This window comes from Triplophysa dalaica, chromosome 9 (assembly GCF_015846415.1).
Source record: "Triplophysa dalaica isolate WHDGS20190420 chromosome 9, ASM1584641v1, whole genome shotgun sequence".
In the NCBI taxonomy this organism is placed as follows: domain Eukaryota; kingdom Metazoa; phylum Chordata; class Actinopteri; order Cypriniformes; family Nemacheilidae; genus Triplophysa; species Triplophysa dalaica.
This window is the reverse complement of record NC_079550.1, coordinates 18,086,309-18,104,548: the sequence shown is the minus strand read 5'-3', so window position 1 is coordinate 18,104,548 and position 18,240 is coordinate 18,086,309. Positions and strand designations below refer to the sequence as shown.

The 18,240-nt window shown below is 39.0% G+C and overlaps 1 protein-coding gene across 1 annotated transcript in view; it reads left to right on the top strand.

Moving 5' to 3' along the window:
* megf6 (multiple EGF like domains 6) overlaps nucleotides 1-18,240 on the top strand; it is a 34,586-nt gene that overhangs the window by 10,409 nt on the left and 5,937 nt on the right. Inside the window, exons 8-28 of the mRNA XM_056756689.1 lie at nucleotides 487-612; nucleotides 691-813; nucleotides 2,042-2,164; nucleotides 2,286-2,423; nucleotides 2,520-2,642; nucleotides 2,804-2,926; nucleotides 3,454-3,681; nucleotides 3,780-3,911; nucleotides 4,668-4,796; nucleotides 5,167-5,295; nucleotides 5,553-5,687; nucleotides 5,762-5,896; nucleotides 6,571-6,696; nucleotides 7,084-7,212; nucleotides 7,919-8,047; nucleotides 13,721-13,849; nucleotides 14,694-14,822; nucleotides 15,842-15,970; nucleotides 17,398-17,529; nucleotides 17,716-17,844; nucleotides 18,012-18,140. Of these exons, the coding sequence (XP_056612667.1) occupies nucleotides 487-612; nucleotides 691-813; nucleotides 2,042-2,164; nucleotides 2,286-2,423; nucleotides 2,520-2,642; nucleotides 2,804-2,926; nucleotides 3,454-3,681; nucleotides 3,780-3,911; nucleotides 4,668-4,796; nucleotides 5,167-5,295; nucleotides 5,553-5,687; nucleotides 5,762-5,896; nucleotides 6,571-6,696; nucleotides 7,084-7,212; nucleotides 7,919-8,047; nucleotides 13,721-13,849; nucleotides 14,694-14,822; nucleotides 15,842-15,970; nucleotides 17,398-17,529; nucleotides 17,716-17,844; nucleotides 18,012-18,140 (2,805 nt within the window). The remainder of the gene's footprint in view (nucleotides 1-486; nucleotides 613-690; nucleotides 814-2,041; nucleotides 2,165-2,285; nucleotides 2,424-2,519; nucleotides 2,643-2,803; nucleotides 2,927-3,453; nucleotides 3,682-3,779; nucleotides 3,912-4,667; nucleotides 4,797-5,166; nucleotides 5,296-5,552; nucleotides 5,688-5,761; nucleotides 5,897-6,570; nucleotides 6,697-7,083; nucleotides 7,213-7,918; nucleotides 8,048-13,720; nucleotides 13,850-14,693; nucleotides 14,823-15,841; nucleotides 15,971-17,397; nucleotides 17,530-17,715; nucleotides 17,845-18,011; nucleotides 18,141-18,240) is intronic.

Genomic DNA, 18,240 nt, shown 5'->3' with positions numbered 1-18,240 from the left:
TTGTGATGCATTGTGTGAAGATCAACAGCAGGTTGCATAACTCAGCAAACGGCTTTAAAAACAGCTCGCTCAGCGTTGGCTCTGTTGCTCCCATCACCCTTAAACAGCCTCGGTCCTGTTTGACTTGTGTCTGGATGTGTCATCAAACCGTGACAGGGCTGGCTATGTCATCAGAGTGAGACCAGAGCTCCGACCTCCCCACTGAGATTGCCATAAATCTGCCAAACTCCGACAGGACATGGAAACCTCATCAAGCACAGAAAAGAAACAAGACCTTTCCAAATCTCTCAATATATCCAAATTGGATTTTGATTCAGAGAAATAAATACAAGTTTTTAACTTCCTTCCAAAAGTAGAATCTGAGTTTGTCATTACAAGATCTTTTCAGTGAGTCTTGTTTAGAGTGGTGTGGGAAGAAGTCTGGGTCCGAATATTTGTTTTCTTTTGATGATCACTCCAGTGTGTTGTGTGTGTGATGCTCTCCAGCGGTGAACTCGTGCTCTGTGAAGAACGGTGGGTGTGAGCACAGGTGTGTTGACTTGGGGAATGAGCAGTACAGGTGTGAATGTCATCGGGACTACCAGCTCAAGAGAGACGCCAAACACTGCGAATGTGAGTTCACACACAAGCACAATGTCTTTGGGTTAATTTACTCTAGTAATTTTGTTTAAGTTGTGTGTGCTGTCTCAGTGAAGGACCCCTGTCAGGAAAGCAACGGAGGATGTTCTCAAATCTGCAGCAGTGTGAGCAGACAGGCTCAGTGCAGCTGTACAACAGGACACAGACTGGCAACCGACCGCAAAACATGTAATGGTAAGTGCATAAACACCATTGCTAATTTTCATTTTATCAGCATTTCTACACGTAACACGGCCATTCCAGTCTGTTGAATTTCCACAAAATCAAACCTCAGGAGTGACATAAAGTCATCCAACAGCAATGTGAAAGACTGACAGCACGACAAGACAACTAAAAACTAGTTATCACATATAAAAAATATTTTTGAACTTTTACTATTTGCTTGTACAAATATTACTGTTACATTTCTTAAAAGTGAATATGAACTTGTTTTATTTGCAGTATTTGAGGTCTGAAGCATACATTGCATCTTTTCTGTTATTTTCACCCGTTTCTCTAGTTTTCATTTTCTGCAAATAAATGCAAATTATTGATAATAAAAATAGTTTTATTTCATTATTATTTTTATTTCAAATTTGGAGGAAATATTGTTAGTAATTCACAGAATGAAACTAACCTTAATATACTGTACCTGTAAATTGTAAATAAAGAAAAGAAAAACATTTTGAAATTTATGCTGCATTTAACCAATATGTTTTATCTAGCGTGGATGGGGGAGTAAAAAATAAAAATGATGACATTATATATGTCTCCCTGGATCACAAAACCAGTCTTAAGTAGCACGGGAACATGTGTAGTAAAAGACAAAAATACATTGTGTGGGTCAAAATGATCGATTTCTCTTTTATGCGAAAAATCATTAAGATATTAAGTAAAGATCATGTTCCATGAAGGTATTTTGTAAATTTTCTACCTTAAATATATAAAAACTTTATTTTTGTGAGTGGATGGCCTGCCACAGCACCTCTGATTAACAAATTCAAAGGTAATTTTCTCAATATTTACATTTTTTGCACCCTCAGATTCCAGAGTTTTAAACGGTTTCATCTCAGTCAGATATTGTCCTATTCTAACAACTCATACATCAATTGACAGTTTATTTATTCAGATTATGTACAAATCTAAATTTCCACACTTTCTTATGTGCGTGACAAAAGAAGATATTTTGAGAAATGTCTCAGTGGTTGTGTGTCCATATAATGTAAGTCAACGTTGTCTTGTGTTTTTGCTTACCAATATTCTTCAAAAGATCTTAATTTTTTGTTCTTTTGATGCAAGAAGGTCATACAGATTTGGATTGAAATAATAACTGTGAATAAAAATTGAAAGCATTTTAATTTTTGGATTATGTCCCTGTGGTCATATTTTAATATTGTCGTTGTCCGATTTTGTGCTCTCTCAGACATAGACGAGTGTGTATCCGGTCAGGCTAAATGTGCCCACGGCTGTGTTAACATGGTGGGGTCGTTCAGATGTGTGTGTAATCCTGGATTCGAGCTGGGTGCTGATGGGAAGCAGTGCTACCGTAAGTACAAACACACAATATTGGAACATTGACAATATGAAAATCAATAATAGTTAACTGATTTCGTAATTTAATAGTAAAAATATAAAACTTTATCAGAAATTTGATGAATTTTCTACAGGTATAGAAATGGAGATTGTGAACGGCTGTGAGAAAAATAACGGGGGGTGCTCGCATCACTGTGAACACACCACCAGCGGCCCCCTGTGCTCCTGTAACCAAGGTTACCAGCTTGCTGAGGACCTCCAAACATGCATAGGTATGAAGACCTATGAACTAAACAGATTTTATAAATATTGTTGTCTTTTGTTTTCTTGTCAAGAAGATTAAATGCTTGTGTGCATGTCGTCCACAGACACCGATGAGTGTGCCAGCGGGGACGCATGCTGTAGTCAACACTGTACGAATTACCCAGCAGGCTATGAGTGCAGCTGTGAACCTGGATACACACTCAGTCCCAGCGGCTGCACATGTGATGGTGTGTGTGTTTACTTTATGGTCATTATCTGTTTAATATTCTCCGAACCATAGCGTCCAATTTTAGACGTTTCATCCACGTATTCTTAAAAAGAGCATTTTGCATTTGAGTGTATTCAGTGAAACAGTAAAGTTGTGGACTGTTGTACTCATTCTGTCTAGATGTTGACGAGTGTGTGTCTGAAACGTCGGAATGTTCCCAGTACTGTGTGAACTCTCTGGGCTCTTTTGAGTGTTTCTGTCAGGTGGGCTTCAGACTGGACTATGACCAGAGATCCTGCTTACGTGAGTACAAGAACCAGACCGCAACCTTTTATGACTGATCTGACTGGCAAAGATTGTTAATATTAAAAAGGTAATCTAAGAAAAATACAAAAAGTAAAACAAAAGGGAATCTAAAACAAAACAAAACAAAACATAGTACGAAGAGTTCAGATGCAAATGTTCTTCTAAAGTTTGTGTTTTTATCAGGTTCATATGTTTAGTTTTGGTGATTTCACTTTAATCACAAAGAATACGTCCTTCCTGCACTTAAAGTGAAATAGCTTTCAATATAAATATAGGAGACTTATAAAAATAATCATTTTAGAGGCACAAATTAGTGGCACATAATGGCACATAGAGGCTTTTGCATTCAAACTCTTCACATATTGTTAACAATTTCCTCCCACACACAACATATAAATTGTTGCATGTCAGTTCATTTTGACTCAAACGTCTTGTATTGGGATTGGTGAAATGTTATATATCTCCATTTCTTTATGTATGTATCATTTCTCAGACCTTGAGTTCCTGTCTTTGTATGTCTGCAGCTCTCTATATTAGTGACCTTGATGAGGAAGATGAAGATGTGGTGGGTGATGAAGATTCAGAGCAGGATGTGCTTCGTTTGCCGGACCTGTTGTTCCGTCGTCCGCCTCAGCTGCTTCATTACACCACTGCTTTAAGAAGACCTCATGATGATGACACACACGACTTCCACTCAACACACACACGCAGCCTAGAACAGAGGGAGGAACTGAACGCTATCATCAAGATTGGTGAGAGAAACTCTCATGCCTACAAACCAAGTCACCTGTGGATTTGACAAGGGCTTGTCTCAATCATGAACAACATATCATTTCTGTGTGTGTTTCAGTGTGTGAGGATGGCTGGTTCGGTGAAGACTGCAGTTTGACCTGTGAGGACTGCACAAATAGAGGCATGTGCTCGGTGGAGGAAGATCACTGCATGTGTCCGGCCGGCTGGACTGGGATCATCTGCAATGAAAGTGAGTGTTTTATCACTGACCTCTGACCGGCGTTGATGTCTAAACTCAGGGCTGGACTTGGAATAAAAATTGGCCCTGGCATTTTATGGCCCACATCAGCCCTCCATCATTTCTGTCGAGGGGTGGGGTTGTGTTGTGCATGGTCGGGTCTGTCGGGGGGATTGGATGTGCGTGCATACGTGTCTTTTGCATGTGCATTGCGTGCATTCGCATTTATAATATGCGGGGCTCAAACGATTGCGGCCCACCAGGAAAAGCCCGGAACGTAAGATGGCCAGTCCGCCCCTGTTTATCCTAAAATACAGCGGATTCATTGCTAAGGTCTTTATAATACAGAGTGGAAAAAAAATTTGTTAAATAGTTTTCTTCATGGAAAATCTAATCTAAATATTATTTTTGTTCATTCTGATGTTACCACAGCAAGCACATTTTTGTATCTCCAGAACATGTTCAGTTTGTGCAAGAGTTCACTGCCTAATGATATACAGATGCCACCTTTCCACTGTTCCTCTGTTTTCTCTTTTTCTTTCTTTCATCTACCTGACGTACAGCTCTCGAATATAGTCTGCTGCTGTAATTAAGCCTACTTACAGACATCCCATCATGCCCCTGGGTGAAGCAGATCCATGACTTTTATCTATCTGAAACTCAGCAGAACATACAGTCTATTACAGACTTGTACCTTGAGAAAGTTTATTTGTGAAACATCTATGCATTCTCTCTCTGTCTCTCTCTCTCTCTCTCTCTGTCTCTTAGCGTGTGCTGAGGGGACATACGGTGTGGGATGCAACAGTCTGTGTGTGTGTAAGAACGGAGGCCACTGTGACCCGGTGACAGGGAAGTGTGTGTGTCCTCCAGGGGTCCAGGGTCTACATTGTGAAAACGGTATATGCTTTTTCTTTCTTATTTTGTCAGTGTTTAGTATTTTGCAGAGCATCTTAATCTATTCAGATCTTTATGATCGATCACTTCGGCTCTACATTTCTTTGCCAGAAAGCATCTGCTTAATGAATGAATGTAGATGTAAATTCAAGTTGCAGTTCCCTTAGAGCTCCCGGGGTTAAATGTCTTGCAGCGTCTCCTCATCACGTCATCCATCATCAATTCTTTTCCATTTCTCTCCATATTTTTGAACTTCCTCTCAGATTAAAGTTTTTCGTAGATAACTGTATCTTGAAGACAATGATGCAATGTGGTGTGTGAAACTGTAGCTGAACATGTTGAACTCCCATCAAGCGTTGTGTGATGTCTCCAGGTTGTCCTCAGGGATTTTTTGGGAAGTTCTGCCAGAGGAAGTGTAACTGTCCCAATAACGGACACTGTCACCGTCTGTATGGGGGATGTCTGTGCGCCCCCGGCCTTTATGGCAAATTCTGCCATCTACGTAAGTGTACACAACCCCATTCAACTTTGCACTGAGACAGCATTTTAGGATTAGTTACACAAACAGTGTTTACAATTTAGCAAGCTGCCTACTTGGACAAGATTGTGAACGTCTGAGGGAAGCAAAAGCACAATACAGGCAGCTCGCTATGCTAGGAGGAACATGCATAACTCAGAAATTGAGTGTTAGCTTAGCATTTGTTAGGACAGAAATGTGCAGTGAGGATGTATAGTAAGATTGTGTTTCCTCTCCATTAGCCTGTCCGAAGTGGACCTACGGTCCAGGCTGCTCGGAGGAATGCGAATGCCATCAGAAAAACGCGTTCTCCTGCGATCCTCAAAAAGGCACATGTACTTGTAAACCTGGTTACCGTGGCAACGGATGCCAGACAGGTACACCATCATCTACAGCCTTTTTAAGATGTTGTCAGACAGGTATTCATGTCAATCTAATGCCTTCTTTGTAGAATGTGAGGAGGCTGTTCACGGTGATGGTTGCCGTGAGCGATGTAACTGCTCTGTTGGTGAGTCGTGTGACCCTAAAACTGGAGTGTGTCAGAAGAGATGCCCTTCTGGGTACCACGGAGAGAAATGCCTGATGGGTAGGAAATGCCAGTTTAGCAGCTAATCCGGCACACACAGAGAAAAATTGCTTTGCATTGCCCTCTAGTGGTTGTCATATTTCAGTACAGGTTCGATTTTTCCAATGTGTACAGAATGACAAATCAATCACCCTTTAAAATAAGAAGTAGATGTACTTAAATCCTGACAGATGCCATCAAACTGACAGCTGTGAGTGGCAGTAATTTCACTACCAAGAATGTCAGTCACTTCACCTCAGAAGCTTTCTTTTACAGACAGAAAGTCACGGCGTAAATGTTTTATGCAGCTAGAGTTACAATGAAATCAGTTTTTTTATGAAAATGATATATTAGCACACGTTATGTGTGTGTGTGTTAAAAAATGCGTTTCCCTTCTGTTCACTAAGAAAAACTTTGGAAACACACAGGGAATTTGACATGTTTTAATAACATTTCTAAAGTGTCTGTTTTAGTTATGAGTCTTAATGGCTTAAACAGATCTTAGTTTATTCTCAACGTTTAAACCGTCTCTTTTATCCAACCCTCAGAGGGAGTTCTGGGTAATTGAAGGGAGGTTTAGGGAGATTAGACTGCAGTAGTTTTGTTTCTTTTGGGGAAAGAAGAATTCACACAGTGCCAGTGTAAACCAACTCTCTTTCTGTCTTTTCCTCTCACTCACATTCACCCATTCACAGAGTGTGAAGCCGGTCAGTACGGTATGAGCTGTGAGGAGACATGTGACTGTGGAGGAAAGTCGTGCGATCCCCGGACGGGAGCTTGCCGGTGTCCTGCAGGAAGAACAGGTCCAGCTTGTGAGACAGGTGTGATTTACTTTTCTTAAAAAATCAATCTTTTTTTTGTTGCATCCTGTCATCCTCCCATTTCCTATTAAATAAATGTTAGTTTCCTAACGAAAGAAGTTATTATTATGTTTTCACAATAAAGTTTTTGTAAAAAATCATATAAAATAAAACGTTTTTTTATATACAAGCAAATGCCATTAGATAATAATTTTGTCATGTTTTGAAAATATAAGCACTTGGTTCCATTAAATGGAAATATTATTTCATCATATTTGATTCTATATTGTAAATATCATGTTTCTAATGTACAGTAACGATTTCTAAAGTTGGTAAATTAAAAGTGTCAAATACACTAAAGTAAGCACTACACAGTACTGTTGTCTAAAGTGTTTTCTGCTATCCCAGCATGCCCTGCAGGCTCATTTGGTTCAGGCTGTACGTTCCTCTGTTCATGTCACTCTGGATCTACCTGTGATCCAGTAACAGGAGAGTGTAAATGTGCACTTGGTTTCTCTGGTCGTAACTGCTCTGCAGGTGTGTATTTAAATCTTGATTCGTTTCCATTCGGCTTTTTTGTGTATGTATGCGAGATCAATTCACATTCATAGCACATTTTTATCATTTAGTTTGTGAGGTAGGTTTTTGGGGTGCAGGATGTGCCACTGTGTGCCAGTGTGGCAGTAATGCAGTAACATGTGACGCCAGCAGTGGGCGCTGTGTGTGTGAGCCTGGATACACAGGAGTACAGTGTCACATGAGTATGACCATCATGACCTGTCCTTGTACTATTTGTTTAGTTTAGTTTTTTTTCTTTCTTATAGTTTTGCCCTCTCTTAATTTTATAATGATGAGCCTTTTGAAAGGCCAAGCATAATCATTTAAGGAATAGATGTTCAAAGATATGTTAATGCTGCCACCTTGTGGCAATATAGTACAACTACGCATAGAGTTGGTATAGCTCTGGACAGCTTCTGTTGAATAGTTCACCTAAAATAAAATTCTGAAATCATTAATTCACCATCATGTCATTCAAATCCTGTATGACTTTCTTGCTTATGCAGAACTCAAAAGTAGATAATCTGAGAAATGTCCGTACAACGGATGTCAATGTGGTTTGGTTATCAGCAGTCTCCAAAATATCTTCTTTTGTGTTCTGCATACAGGTCATACAGGTTCGGAGCGTTTATTAACACTTGTTAATAATGTCAACAACCAATTTTCCCATGATGCCTTGTTTCAGAGTGTCCTGAAGGCTGGTATGGAGCAGAGTGTATTAGCGTATGCGAGTGTGAAAATGGAGCCACTTGTGACCATGTCAGAGGGGCTTGTACCTGTTCCCCTGGCTGGATGGGAACTCGCTGTGAAAAGAGTGAGTGAACACACATCTACAGACGCCGTAGACATAATCCCAGAGGCAGATACACACGCATTTAAACTATTCGCCCGCTTCCCTGCATGAGTCTGATGGGACCTGATAAGCAGAACTATTGTTTATCTAGATGCCTTTTACTTTATATTTTCCTGTTCAACTCTTTCTACTTCCAAAAGGAATGTTTCATACCCCTAATGCACCGGGGCCTCTTCTTCACCAGAGAAACAGGAAGTCTCAATCAGTTTGAGAAGGCAGCCACCCATCATACAATCTCAAGTGTGTGTCTGTGTGTAAAATGGAATGCTTGCGAGTGAAACGCTCACTCATCACACCCACTCAGACAACATTAAAATGTTTGTTTTGTGTGTCCTGACGGACATCGGTGCACTTACAAAAGAAACTAAAATCTTGTGTTCCAAACACGTTGACGTTACTGTCCTACATGACCTTCAGCTACATAATCACATCTGCGTTTCAGTGGTCAGTCTACAAATCTACGGCCAGTAACACACACACACACCCTGCTGGATCCATGACAGCGCGCTCTCCTTAATGAGACAGCCACATCCAGCTGAAGCAGTTTATAAGCAAACCACAATGCACAGACATACACGCTGAGTGCCAAACATAGTCCTGTCAGAGTTAAAAACTCACTCGCACATATAGGATCAGGCACTTTACTGCATGCTAGTGGTAAAAATATCCATGCGTTTTAAGGTAAAGAAAAGTATATATAGCAAATTATAGAGAGGAAACAAACAGATTTTGGCGACTGATGTGTTATTTTTGTGGCACTTGCTAAAGATGTTTTAAAGGTCCAGTGTTACATTTTTTAGAAGACAGAAATGCAAAATCATAAACATAACTTGTCTTCAGAGGTGTTTTAATACCTTACTTAATCAAGTGTTATGTTTTTATAACCTTAGAATGAGCTATTTCTATCTACATACACCGTTGAGGTAGTTTTGTCATGAAAAAAATGCCAGTTTAGTAGAAAACGCTTAGATAACTGATCTCAGATCTGATCTACCGCAGCTGTTTAACAGCGCTCTTAAGTGTCAATCTGTTTGAGTTGGCCAATCAAATGAAGAAAGGTGAGTAATACTGTCCAATCAAATGAAAGAAGGCGAGAGTTGCTATTGACAGAAGTCAAGCTCGAGTTCAGTTTCTTAGGGGTGTTCGGTTCCGTTTTTTTTGGAGTCGACTCTGATTCTCGACTCCCACTTTTGAAGTCGATGGAATCGACACTTCGACTCGATTTACTGTCATTCAAAACGGGTTCATTTATAAAATAAATGAATGACCTTCAGCTTGGGAACTTTGACTATCTCCATAGTCACAAGCAAATACACATGCATTTGTGTATCTAACACCATCACAGAGAGTTTTTTTGTGCTTTCAGACCAGTTCTAACCGTAGCTGTAGCCTTATGGTGAAGCCAAGACATTTAGTTTCCTTTATTGTTTTGATATTTTTTTATTGCTTCGATTTTGTAGAGATACAGTTACACAAATTAATATGTTTTGTACTGAAAGATACCGCGTGTCATTGTTTTGAATTGAGGCGCCATAAATGTGCGCTAAACAAGCCTAAAAAATTTAGTTATTTTCGTTCAAGAGTTTATATCTTCACCCTAGGCTAAGTTCAACACATTTTTTTAAAACGGCATTGTGTTCTCTTCTTAATTTAACACATTGCATCTAAAATTAAATTGTATTTATCAACATGTAATTTTAAAACCAACACATAATGCTAAAATAATAACCCAGAACAATAACTTAATACATGATTTGTGACTTCCTGGCTGTTGCTGATTTTTTTAGTTTTTGAGCTGAAAAAAAACGCTTTATAATTTCTTTCCACAAACTTGATTTTGATTTGTGTCCAGTTATGCACACAGACTCACATTTAAGCACAGCTTGATGCTTTCATTCTAAGCAACTTACAAAGTCTTAAAAGTCATTTAGAGAAATAAAAGCTTGAAGGGGGACAGACGAAATATAGGTTTTAAATAAGAATTTGAGAATATAATAATTTCGGATTGAAGGTGAAGAATGAACGGGAAATGTTGTGTGCCCTTTTTTGAGAAAACTAGTGGGCGTCGCTCATGCTCTGATCAATGCAGAGGGTGGAGTTATGTATTTTACCTGATGCTCGTTTTACCTGATTACCTCGTTGCTTTGCACCAATAACAAAGACAATGTAACCGATTTGAGTCAATGACATCATTAAAAAATGAGTCGATGAGAGTCGATTCCTGTCTTGGAGTCAAAACATCAGCATGTCCACATTTAGGTTTTCAGTGAACATGGCGGCCCCTGCTGTTCAAAACATGTATTGCGATTCAGATCAGGCCTCGACCGATTTTACATCCCTAATTATGGGATTTTATGAGTGCACTCAATAATGTCCACTATGAATTCGGACACCACTAAAAATGGATGTCCCCTCAAATACTGCACTATATTAGGGTATATTTAGGGGGCTATTTCGGACACAGCCTATCTTGTTTCTACAGTAGCCAAAACGCACAAACGGCTCCACAGTGCGCGTTTCGTAAACACGTTATTTCCTTCAGCAAATCGAAAACGTGACTACATCTTAGAACTGTGTCATAGTGCTTCAAAAGAGAAAGGTGGAATGAGCCGTTGGTTGCAATTCACAACATCACCACTAGATGCCTCTAAATTCCATACACTGGACCTTCAACATTGGTGATCAGATCTTTTAATTGGCGATAAAATATTTTATATATTTTTTGTGATAAAGAGTTCAGGACACCTGAATAACGTCCATTTTTCACACTTCCATCAAAACCGATCTGTCCATAAGGGAGCAGAAAGCTATCATTCATTCCATAATTACAGCCAGCAGAAGGTATCTGAATCTCGCACGGCAGGGGGAAAAGAGTAAAAGCTCTCCAAAATCAACAGAAAAGACTTGAAGATCTGGATGAAACAGAACCAGGTCTTAAGGGGCCTCGACGTGTAGCAAATCCACAGTCATCGATTTAGCTGCATTAAAGCACATTGTTTTGGTTCACAGTGGCCATTTACATTCACAGATTTCATCTTTAATAAATCAGCCTGTGACTTCAGAGATCAGGCCCTGTGATGTGTTGGGATGTTTTCAACTCGGTAGTTCGTCTGGATGTAGACGCTCATGTTCCGTAGTCTCTGATGTCTCTCCTGCTTCTTATCCATATAAATCCGCTGAATAATGCAGACACAAACGCACGTGGCTCTGCGGGATTCATGAGCTATCATCGCCCTCCATCTCTGAGGGCCTCAGCCGTGAAACACATTTTACCGGCTGCAACCGATCACGGCCATCCGCTGCCGGTACACTCACACGCGCTTTACAAGATCTTATCTGACGAATATAAGACAGATCTGTGGCGATCGTGCACGTCTGCGAGCCATATGCGCTGAGTGTCTGTCTACAGCTGTGTTCATACAGAGAGACTACAGTTTCATACGCATGTGTGTGTAAAGTATGGGTGTTAAAGGCAGCCAGTGTCTGTTTGATCAGTGGGTTTTAATAGATGTCCAACAGTAAGTGACATTTTGGAGAAAAAAAATAGTGACCCTGTATGTGAAATCCATGACGCAGGGAGCACCAAAGTACTTCAAATGACAAAAAAATATGTAATGTGTATTGCTGTGTTTCAACAGTAAAGGCATAAGCAAACGTTGAGTGGCCCAAACTGAACTTCCAGAAGATCTCCGCAACACTGTAAAAAATCATTCTGTGTCCTAGTAAATTTCATGAAATTATTTGAGTAAACTTAACTTGATACAATTGTGTTCTTGTTTTTTAAACCCAAATTTAAGTTAAAGTACTTTCAAAAATCTTGGAATTCTGAAAGTGAGTGAATTAAACTAAATTATTTAATGCTAAACCCACTTAAACTTGTATAAAGGATCTTTACTTAATTATTTTGTGGTGGGACTACATTAATTAGTTTAGTTAATTTCACTAATTTAGCAGTGAACTTAGAGTTAGAGTCACTTTTGTGAAAAAGTTTTGTTTTTTGTCCTTTACAATAAAATGAAAGACTTGATAGAGTTTATTTTTCAGCTTTCTTTAAGAATAAGAGATTATGTTTGTATTTGTGAGTTTCGTCGTTACCAGTGTCAGAAGAGTGGTGGTTATGCTCATGATCTGTGTTGTTTTTACTGCTTACGCCAGCACTTAGACAACTCTGAGCTTACTCTTACATCATATATGTTGTAAACAATAATTAATGTTAAACTAAAGTCTAAACAGATCAAGAAGTTAACTCCAATGCTCCAATTAGTATTTCTTCTTGATTTTTGTAAAGTTTATGTGACATGCTTAAATAATTTAAGAAATTTTACTTGATTTATTCATGGAACGTTGCATTAAAAATACACTTTAAAGCACTTGTAACAATGTTACACAAAATATTTTTAAGTAAATATCCGTGTCCTTTTTTACAATGAAAGAATATGTTTTAATTGAATTGATAAACAATAAAATATTAATTAAAAATAAAGAACATATATTAAAATATGTTCTATTACAACCAAACACAGACAAGAAGTTAATTTAAGGGCCAGGCGCGTGCGGCCGATGAAACTTTTTGAGATCAAAAAGTGCATTTGTTTGCACTTTCATCTTTATGTGGACTTTGGCATACATCTCATGATAATATAATGCACAATGTCTGTGTGGATCTTTGCTTTATTTACTGCCATTTATAAAATGATATAGACTGAAATGAATGATTTTACGGACTAAGCCTTATTATTTTGTATAAAAAAAAAATATTTAATTGAAATAATTTGACTTCCTAAACATTAAACTTAATCTTTGACATTGCCTTACTTAACCTTGATCTGTTTAATATTGTCTAAGTTCACATAATGTTGTTTAAATTATGTATAACAATTTTATAGAAAACGGTAGATAAAATAAAACTTCAGCTGTGTTTTCACAGTCCTGATTTACATACAATTTTAATCTAAGTCTGAAGAGAGCGAAATGATTTGCGGTAAAAATGTATCTAGTTTTTCACAGTTACTTACAAATCAACAAACAAATATTTTAATGTTTAACATCTTCATAAAATGAAAGAACTTTAAATGAGTAAATTATATATATTATATATTATCATACATGAAGTTTTCCACATTTTTTGGGAAGAATTTAAGAATCAATTCTTTCAACTTTGGGCAACTTTAAATAGAGAAAAACTGTAACAATTTGAGAACAATTTCGTACAGGACTGTTCTGGGTGTATTTTTGTACCTGGGCTATGAACCTGTAGGCTCAGCAGTTTCCTTAAAACCTCTGTGTTTCCTCACACACTTTGATGTGGTGAGGATGTGCCACACATGTGGAGAATGAGATCACGCAATTAATGCTGATGAGAGCAATTCAGACCCAGCATTCAAGAGGTAATGAGACATGAAAAACAGATAGAGGGATAGACGGAGAGAATAGCACTGTAAGCAGAAGATAAAAAGATCTTATACGTCCACATGGATTCTAGTAAAACAGTGACCTAATTATGTTTAAATCAAAATCCTGACATCCTGTTGGCTGTTTGATGGGTATCTACAGCATAAATTTTCAATGATGTACAGCTCATTATAACACACACACACACACACACTGCTGACTCAAATCTCCTCTCCTCCTTAGGATGTCCTGTTGGGTTTTACGGGCAGGACTGCGCGCAGATGTGCCAGTGCGGGAACAATGCCCAGTGCCACCACATCACAGGCGCCTGCCGCTGCACCCCCGGCTGGGCACCGCCGCAATGCATCCTGGGTAAGCCGCCCTCATCATTAAAACGGGGTGTGATGGAGGCTCATCTCCGGCTGAACGCCGCATCCTTGCACCAAAATAACTCGACAATCTCTCAAATGAGCTCACCCAAACACAGACCTCGCGAGACATTTATCACACACACCCGCTGCAGGTTTTAAATGAGGGGTGTGAGAGGGGGCATGCCCCCGGGCGGTCTGTGTCTGGTTAAATATATAAATACATCTCTGTTTTTAATTGCCGTTGAATGCTTTTTTAAAAGCTTCATCTGTGTAAGTTTGTGTTAAGCCTACTGTGCATGGATGCTTTTAAGGGGAATTCTGTGTGTGTGTCTGTGTGAGTAGTTTTTATAGGGGAAAGATGCTTTTTAAGGAGCGTTTTGTGGCACGTTGGTTTAGTACCATCCGTCTTCTCATGCGATCTCTCGTCAGTAGTTTAATAGATCAGGGGCCCAATAAAGATCTATCTCTCTCTTGCGCTCTCTCTCTTTTTAATGAAGTGAGGTTTGTGTTAAAGATCAGTCTCTGTGAAGTCTTATTTTTACGTTCGGTTTTCCCATGACATGTTTAGCGTAATCATGAATGCGATGAAATCTCTCTCTGGAGTTGAGTGATATTATTAGTTATTTGTGTGGCCCCTGGCATAACACGACATTGTCCTGTTTTCGAAGTTGTAAATCATAATGGTGTCTGGTTTGAATTGAAACATCTCTGATGGGAAATACTTCGCCAGCCGGCTTAGACTTTTGTAAGGAGGTCAATTCACAATGTCTTGAACTCAAAACGTACATTGGGATTGGGGTGGTGTTGACAAAAATAAGTTGGAATATGTTTTTATTGTGTTGCAGCATGCCCAGCGGGAACATTTGGTCAGAACTGTAGTCAGTCATGTGTCTGCCACAATGGAGGGTCATGTGACCCAGTCAGCGGCCAGTGCAGATGCACATCGGGGTGGACTGGAACCAACTGCCAACATGGTAAGTGAAAATATACAGAGGTATATATATACATTTTCGTATATACAGGTATATAGCCTGCAATTAATATATATTAATATGCAATTAATAAAACATTTATATAAATTAATTATAAAATAAATTGTTATATTATAACCCGACACAGACTTGAGGTTAAATTTTGACCAGTTACCAAAAATTGTCTGTTAGTTGAAGTCAAGTGTAATTGTGTAAAAAGTGTGAAAATGCTTATTTTTTAAGTACATTAGTACATAAAAAGTAGAGTAGTTTCAAATTGTTTTAGTTTAAACGAAGTAAAATAATACTGTAGCACACTTGAATAACGTCTTTTTTGTATTTGCTACACACTAAAATCTACATACTTTTAATAACAAAAATAGTACATACTTTGAGGGGATAGTAAAGTAGGCGAATTGGACGCAGCATATGTTTGTATTAGTGTGTCCAGCATGTTTCTATAGTGATGGCTGTAAGCAGGTGTGTTTGTGTCACCATGGTACATCCTGTCATCACAATACAAGCCAGCATGTGTGTGTTAGCCTAGCTGGACAGGATGCACCTGTGATGAATCGCACACCAAACTGACACTCACTACACACATTCCAGGTCTTTATATATTCATGTTTAATGTAGGTAAAGAATATTTAATACAAAAGAGGGTATTTAAATATCACTGAATATGAATAAAAAATAGGTATATGCTTGTTTTTCAATACTGTACATACACACTATTCTCTTTACTATCTCCGCACACACACACACACATACAATCACTCATTGTGCATGGTGCTTTATTTGGCCGAAGTTAGTAAGATGTAAGTGATTATGGTGATTTATAGTAAGAAGTTTGTAAGCACTGATAGCCACGATTCACATGTCAACACACAAATTACTGTGTTTTGTCTCCATTACACACTGGAATGTTCACATGGGTTACTGCTGGCCGCTCTCTCTCTCTCTCTCTGTGTGTGTTTCAACCCATCTGTTTTCTCTCTCTGTATCTGTTTCTGTATGGATAGCCTGTGCACCTGGCTTGTACGGTAGAAACTGTGAGCAAAGATGCATCTGTCCGGTGGGCGTGGCCTGCGATCACGTGACTGGCAGATGTGGCTGTCCAGCAGGGTACACGGGGAACAGCTGTGAGACGAGTAAGAAATCTCTCCGTCTTAAAAGACATCCATAGAGTTTAATGGTAAACGAGGTATGAAATAAGGAAATCTAGCTTCTAGAAAGTATCTTAGACGTGGGATTCACTTTGGAGCTTACTCGTCTTAAATACTGCCTCTGTAGGTAGCTCACTAGGTGACATCTGTGTTTTCTACAATCTTTCCCATTATACATCCATTCATCTAAGCATCTTATTTAATGTGAAGTGTACAATCACTAACATCCGTTATCAATTTACAATTAACATTAAATGCCATTCATCACGCTAGGATATGCTGAAACAGCCCTGCACACACACACACACATACACTTCCTTTTATTACACATCCCCACATGTTTTTTCACAACAGTAGAGTTCTGCTCCCCAGCCCTCTTTCAACGCCCCCCGCCCTCTTTCTCTCGTTCTCTGTGGATGTGAGACATCTGATAAAGGTTAGCGCTGAGCTGCCAACTCAAACAGCAGGCTTTGTTTTTGTCTGTGTGAGGATAAGAACACACACACACACACACACATGCCGTAGACATGTCTAACGACAACCGTCTAAGTACTTTCTTTAGTCTGGAGTCTGAGCTTATCTCTTATACATGCCACTGGAGTTAAAGGGACAGTTCACCCAAAAATATAAATTCTGTCATCATTTACTCACCCTCGAGTTGTTCCAAATCTGTACAAAATTCTTTTTTTCCGATGAACACAGAGAAAGATATTTGGAAGAATGCTTGAAACAAAACAGTTCTTGGTCACCATTGACTACCATTGTGGAAAAAATGGTAGTCAAAAGTGCCCCAGAACTGTTTGCGTTCCTACATTCTTACAGAACAAAGACATTTATAAATTTCTGTTGAATACAAAATAAGATATTTGAAGAAATGTGTACACATTTGGAACAACTTGAGGATGAGTAAATAAAGACACTTACATTTTTAGGTGAATTGCTCCTTTAACTGCTCCACGCACACTAACCTCTCAAAGACACAAGGGGTTTCATACCAACATACTGTAATGATTTTAACTGCATTAAATATAATACCCTAAACCTGATCTTCACACAAACCTGTGGACCCAAGGCATGTGAGTGCCTCTCGAATTATGTGGAGACCTTTAGATGTCCTTATAAGTCATTTTTGAGGTGTTTGCCGGCAATGTGAAGAATTAAAAACTGGCCCTCATACAATTCCAGATACACTAGAATCTGTTTTGTCTCGGTTACTTTAGACATTCTTGAAAGCATATGCTTGTTTGAATGCTGATAAATGAAACGTCTAGCTTTCCCATATCATATCTACTTCCTGTTCGAGACCTGTGGTTGTTCAGGAGTGTATATAAACATGTCTAGAAATATCTATGGAAAACTCACACGTGTTTAAAAATCATCTGTTTATGCATTTCATTATTTTTCTGTCTTAGTGTGTCCTCGAGGCAGATTTGGCGTGAACTGTTCTCAAGAGTGCGCTTGTTCTGGTGACCAGCAGAGCTGTCACTACGTCACTGGGAGATGCACCTGTCTACCTGGTTACTATGGGAACCGCTGTCTCCTCAGTAAGGCCAATTCAGCAAAGTCTTGATTACTTTATCTAATGCATTTTCATTGCGATTTACTGTACTGATCTAGCAATGTAAACATGTTAAATCAGCTGTTGCTTTCAGTATTTGAGAAGTACTGTGATTTAATTTGTGAGTTTGAAGAATGCAACATTTAAATGAATCCTGAAACACATTGAACAGGATGTCGAGAGGGCACCTATGGACCCTACTGTAAAAAAAGATGCAGATGTGCCAATGGAGGCCGATGTGACTTTAGGACTGGATCTTGTGTCTGCCAACCGGGATACCTGGGACCCACCTGTAGCACCAGTAAGAACTAAATTAACTGGTCAGAGCCCATGTTAACAGCTTTTAGTTATTTCATAGGCCATTCACACAGGATATACAGTATTCTTGAATTGAATCTGACCACTGTGTTCTTTTCTTTTGACTCTGGTCTATAATCGCACTTTAGACTTGACATTTTTGTGTCTCAGGTTGTCCTGCAGAACGGTACGGGAAAGACTGCGCTCAGGTGTGTTCATGTGATGAAGCAGGACAGTGCCATCCAGTGACTGGGAGGTGTAACTGCGCCCCTGGTAGAACAGGAAAATATTGCGAACAAGGTAGATAAATACAGACATCTCTTTCTATCACTGTCTATTCTTACTCTATTTCCCATTCTTATTTGCTCCTATGTTGCCAACTTTTCCTCCAGTCTTTCTG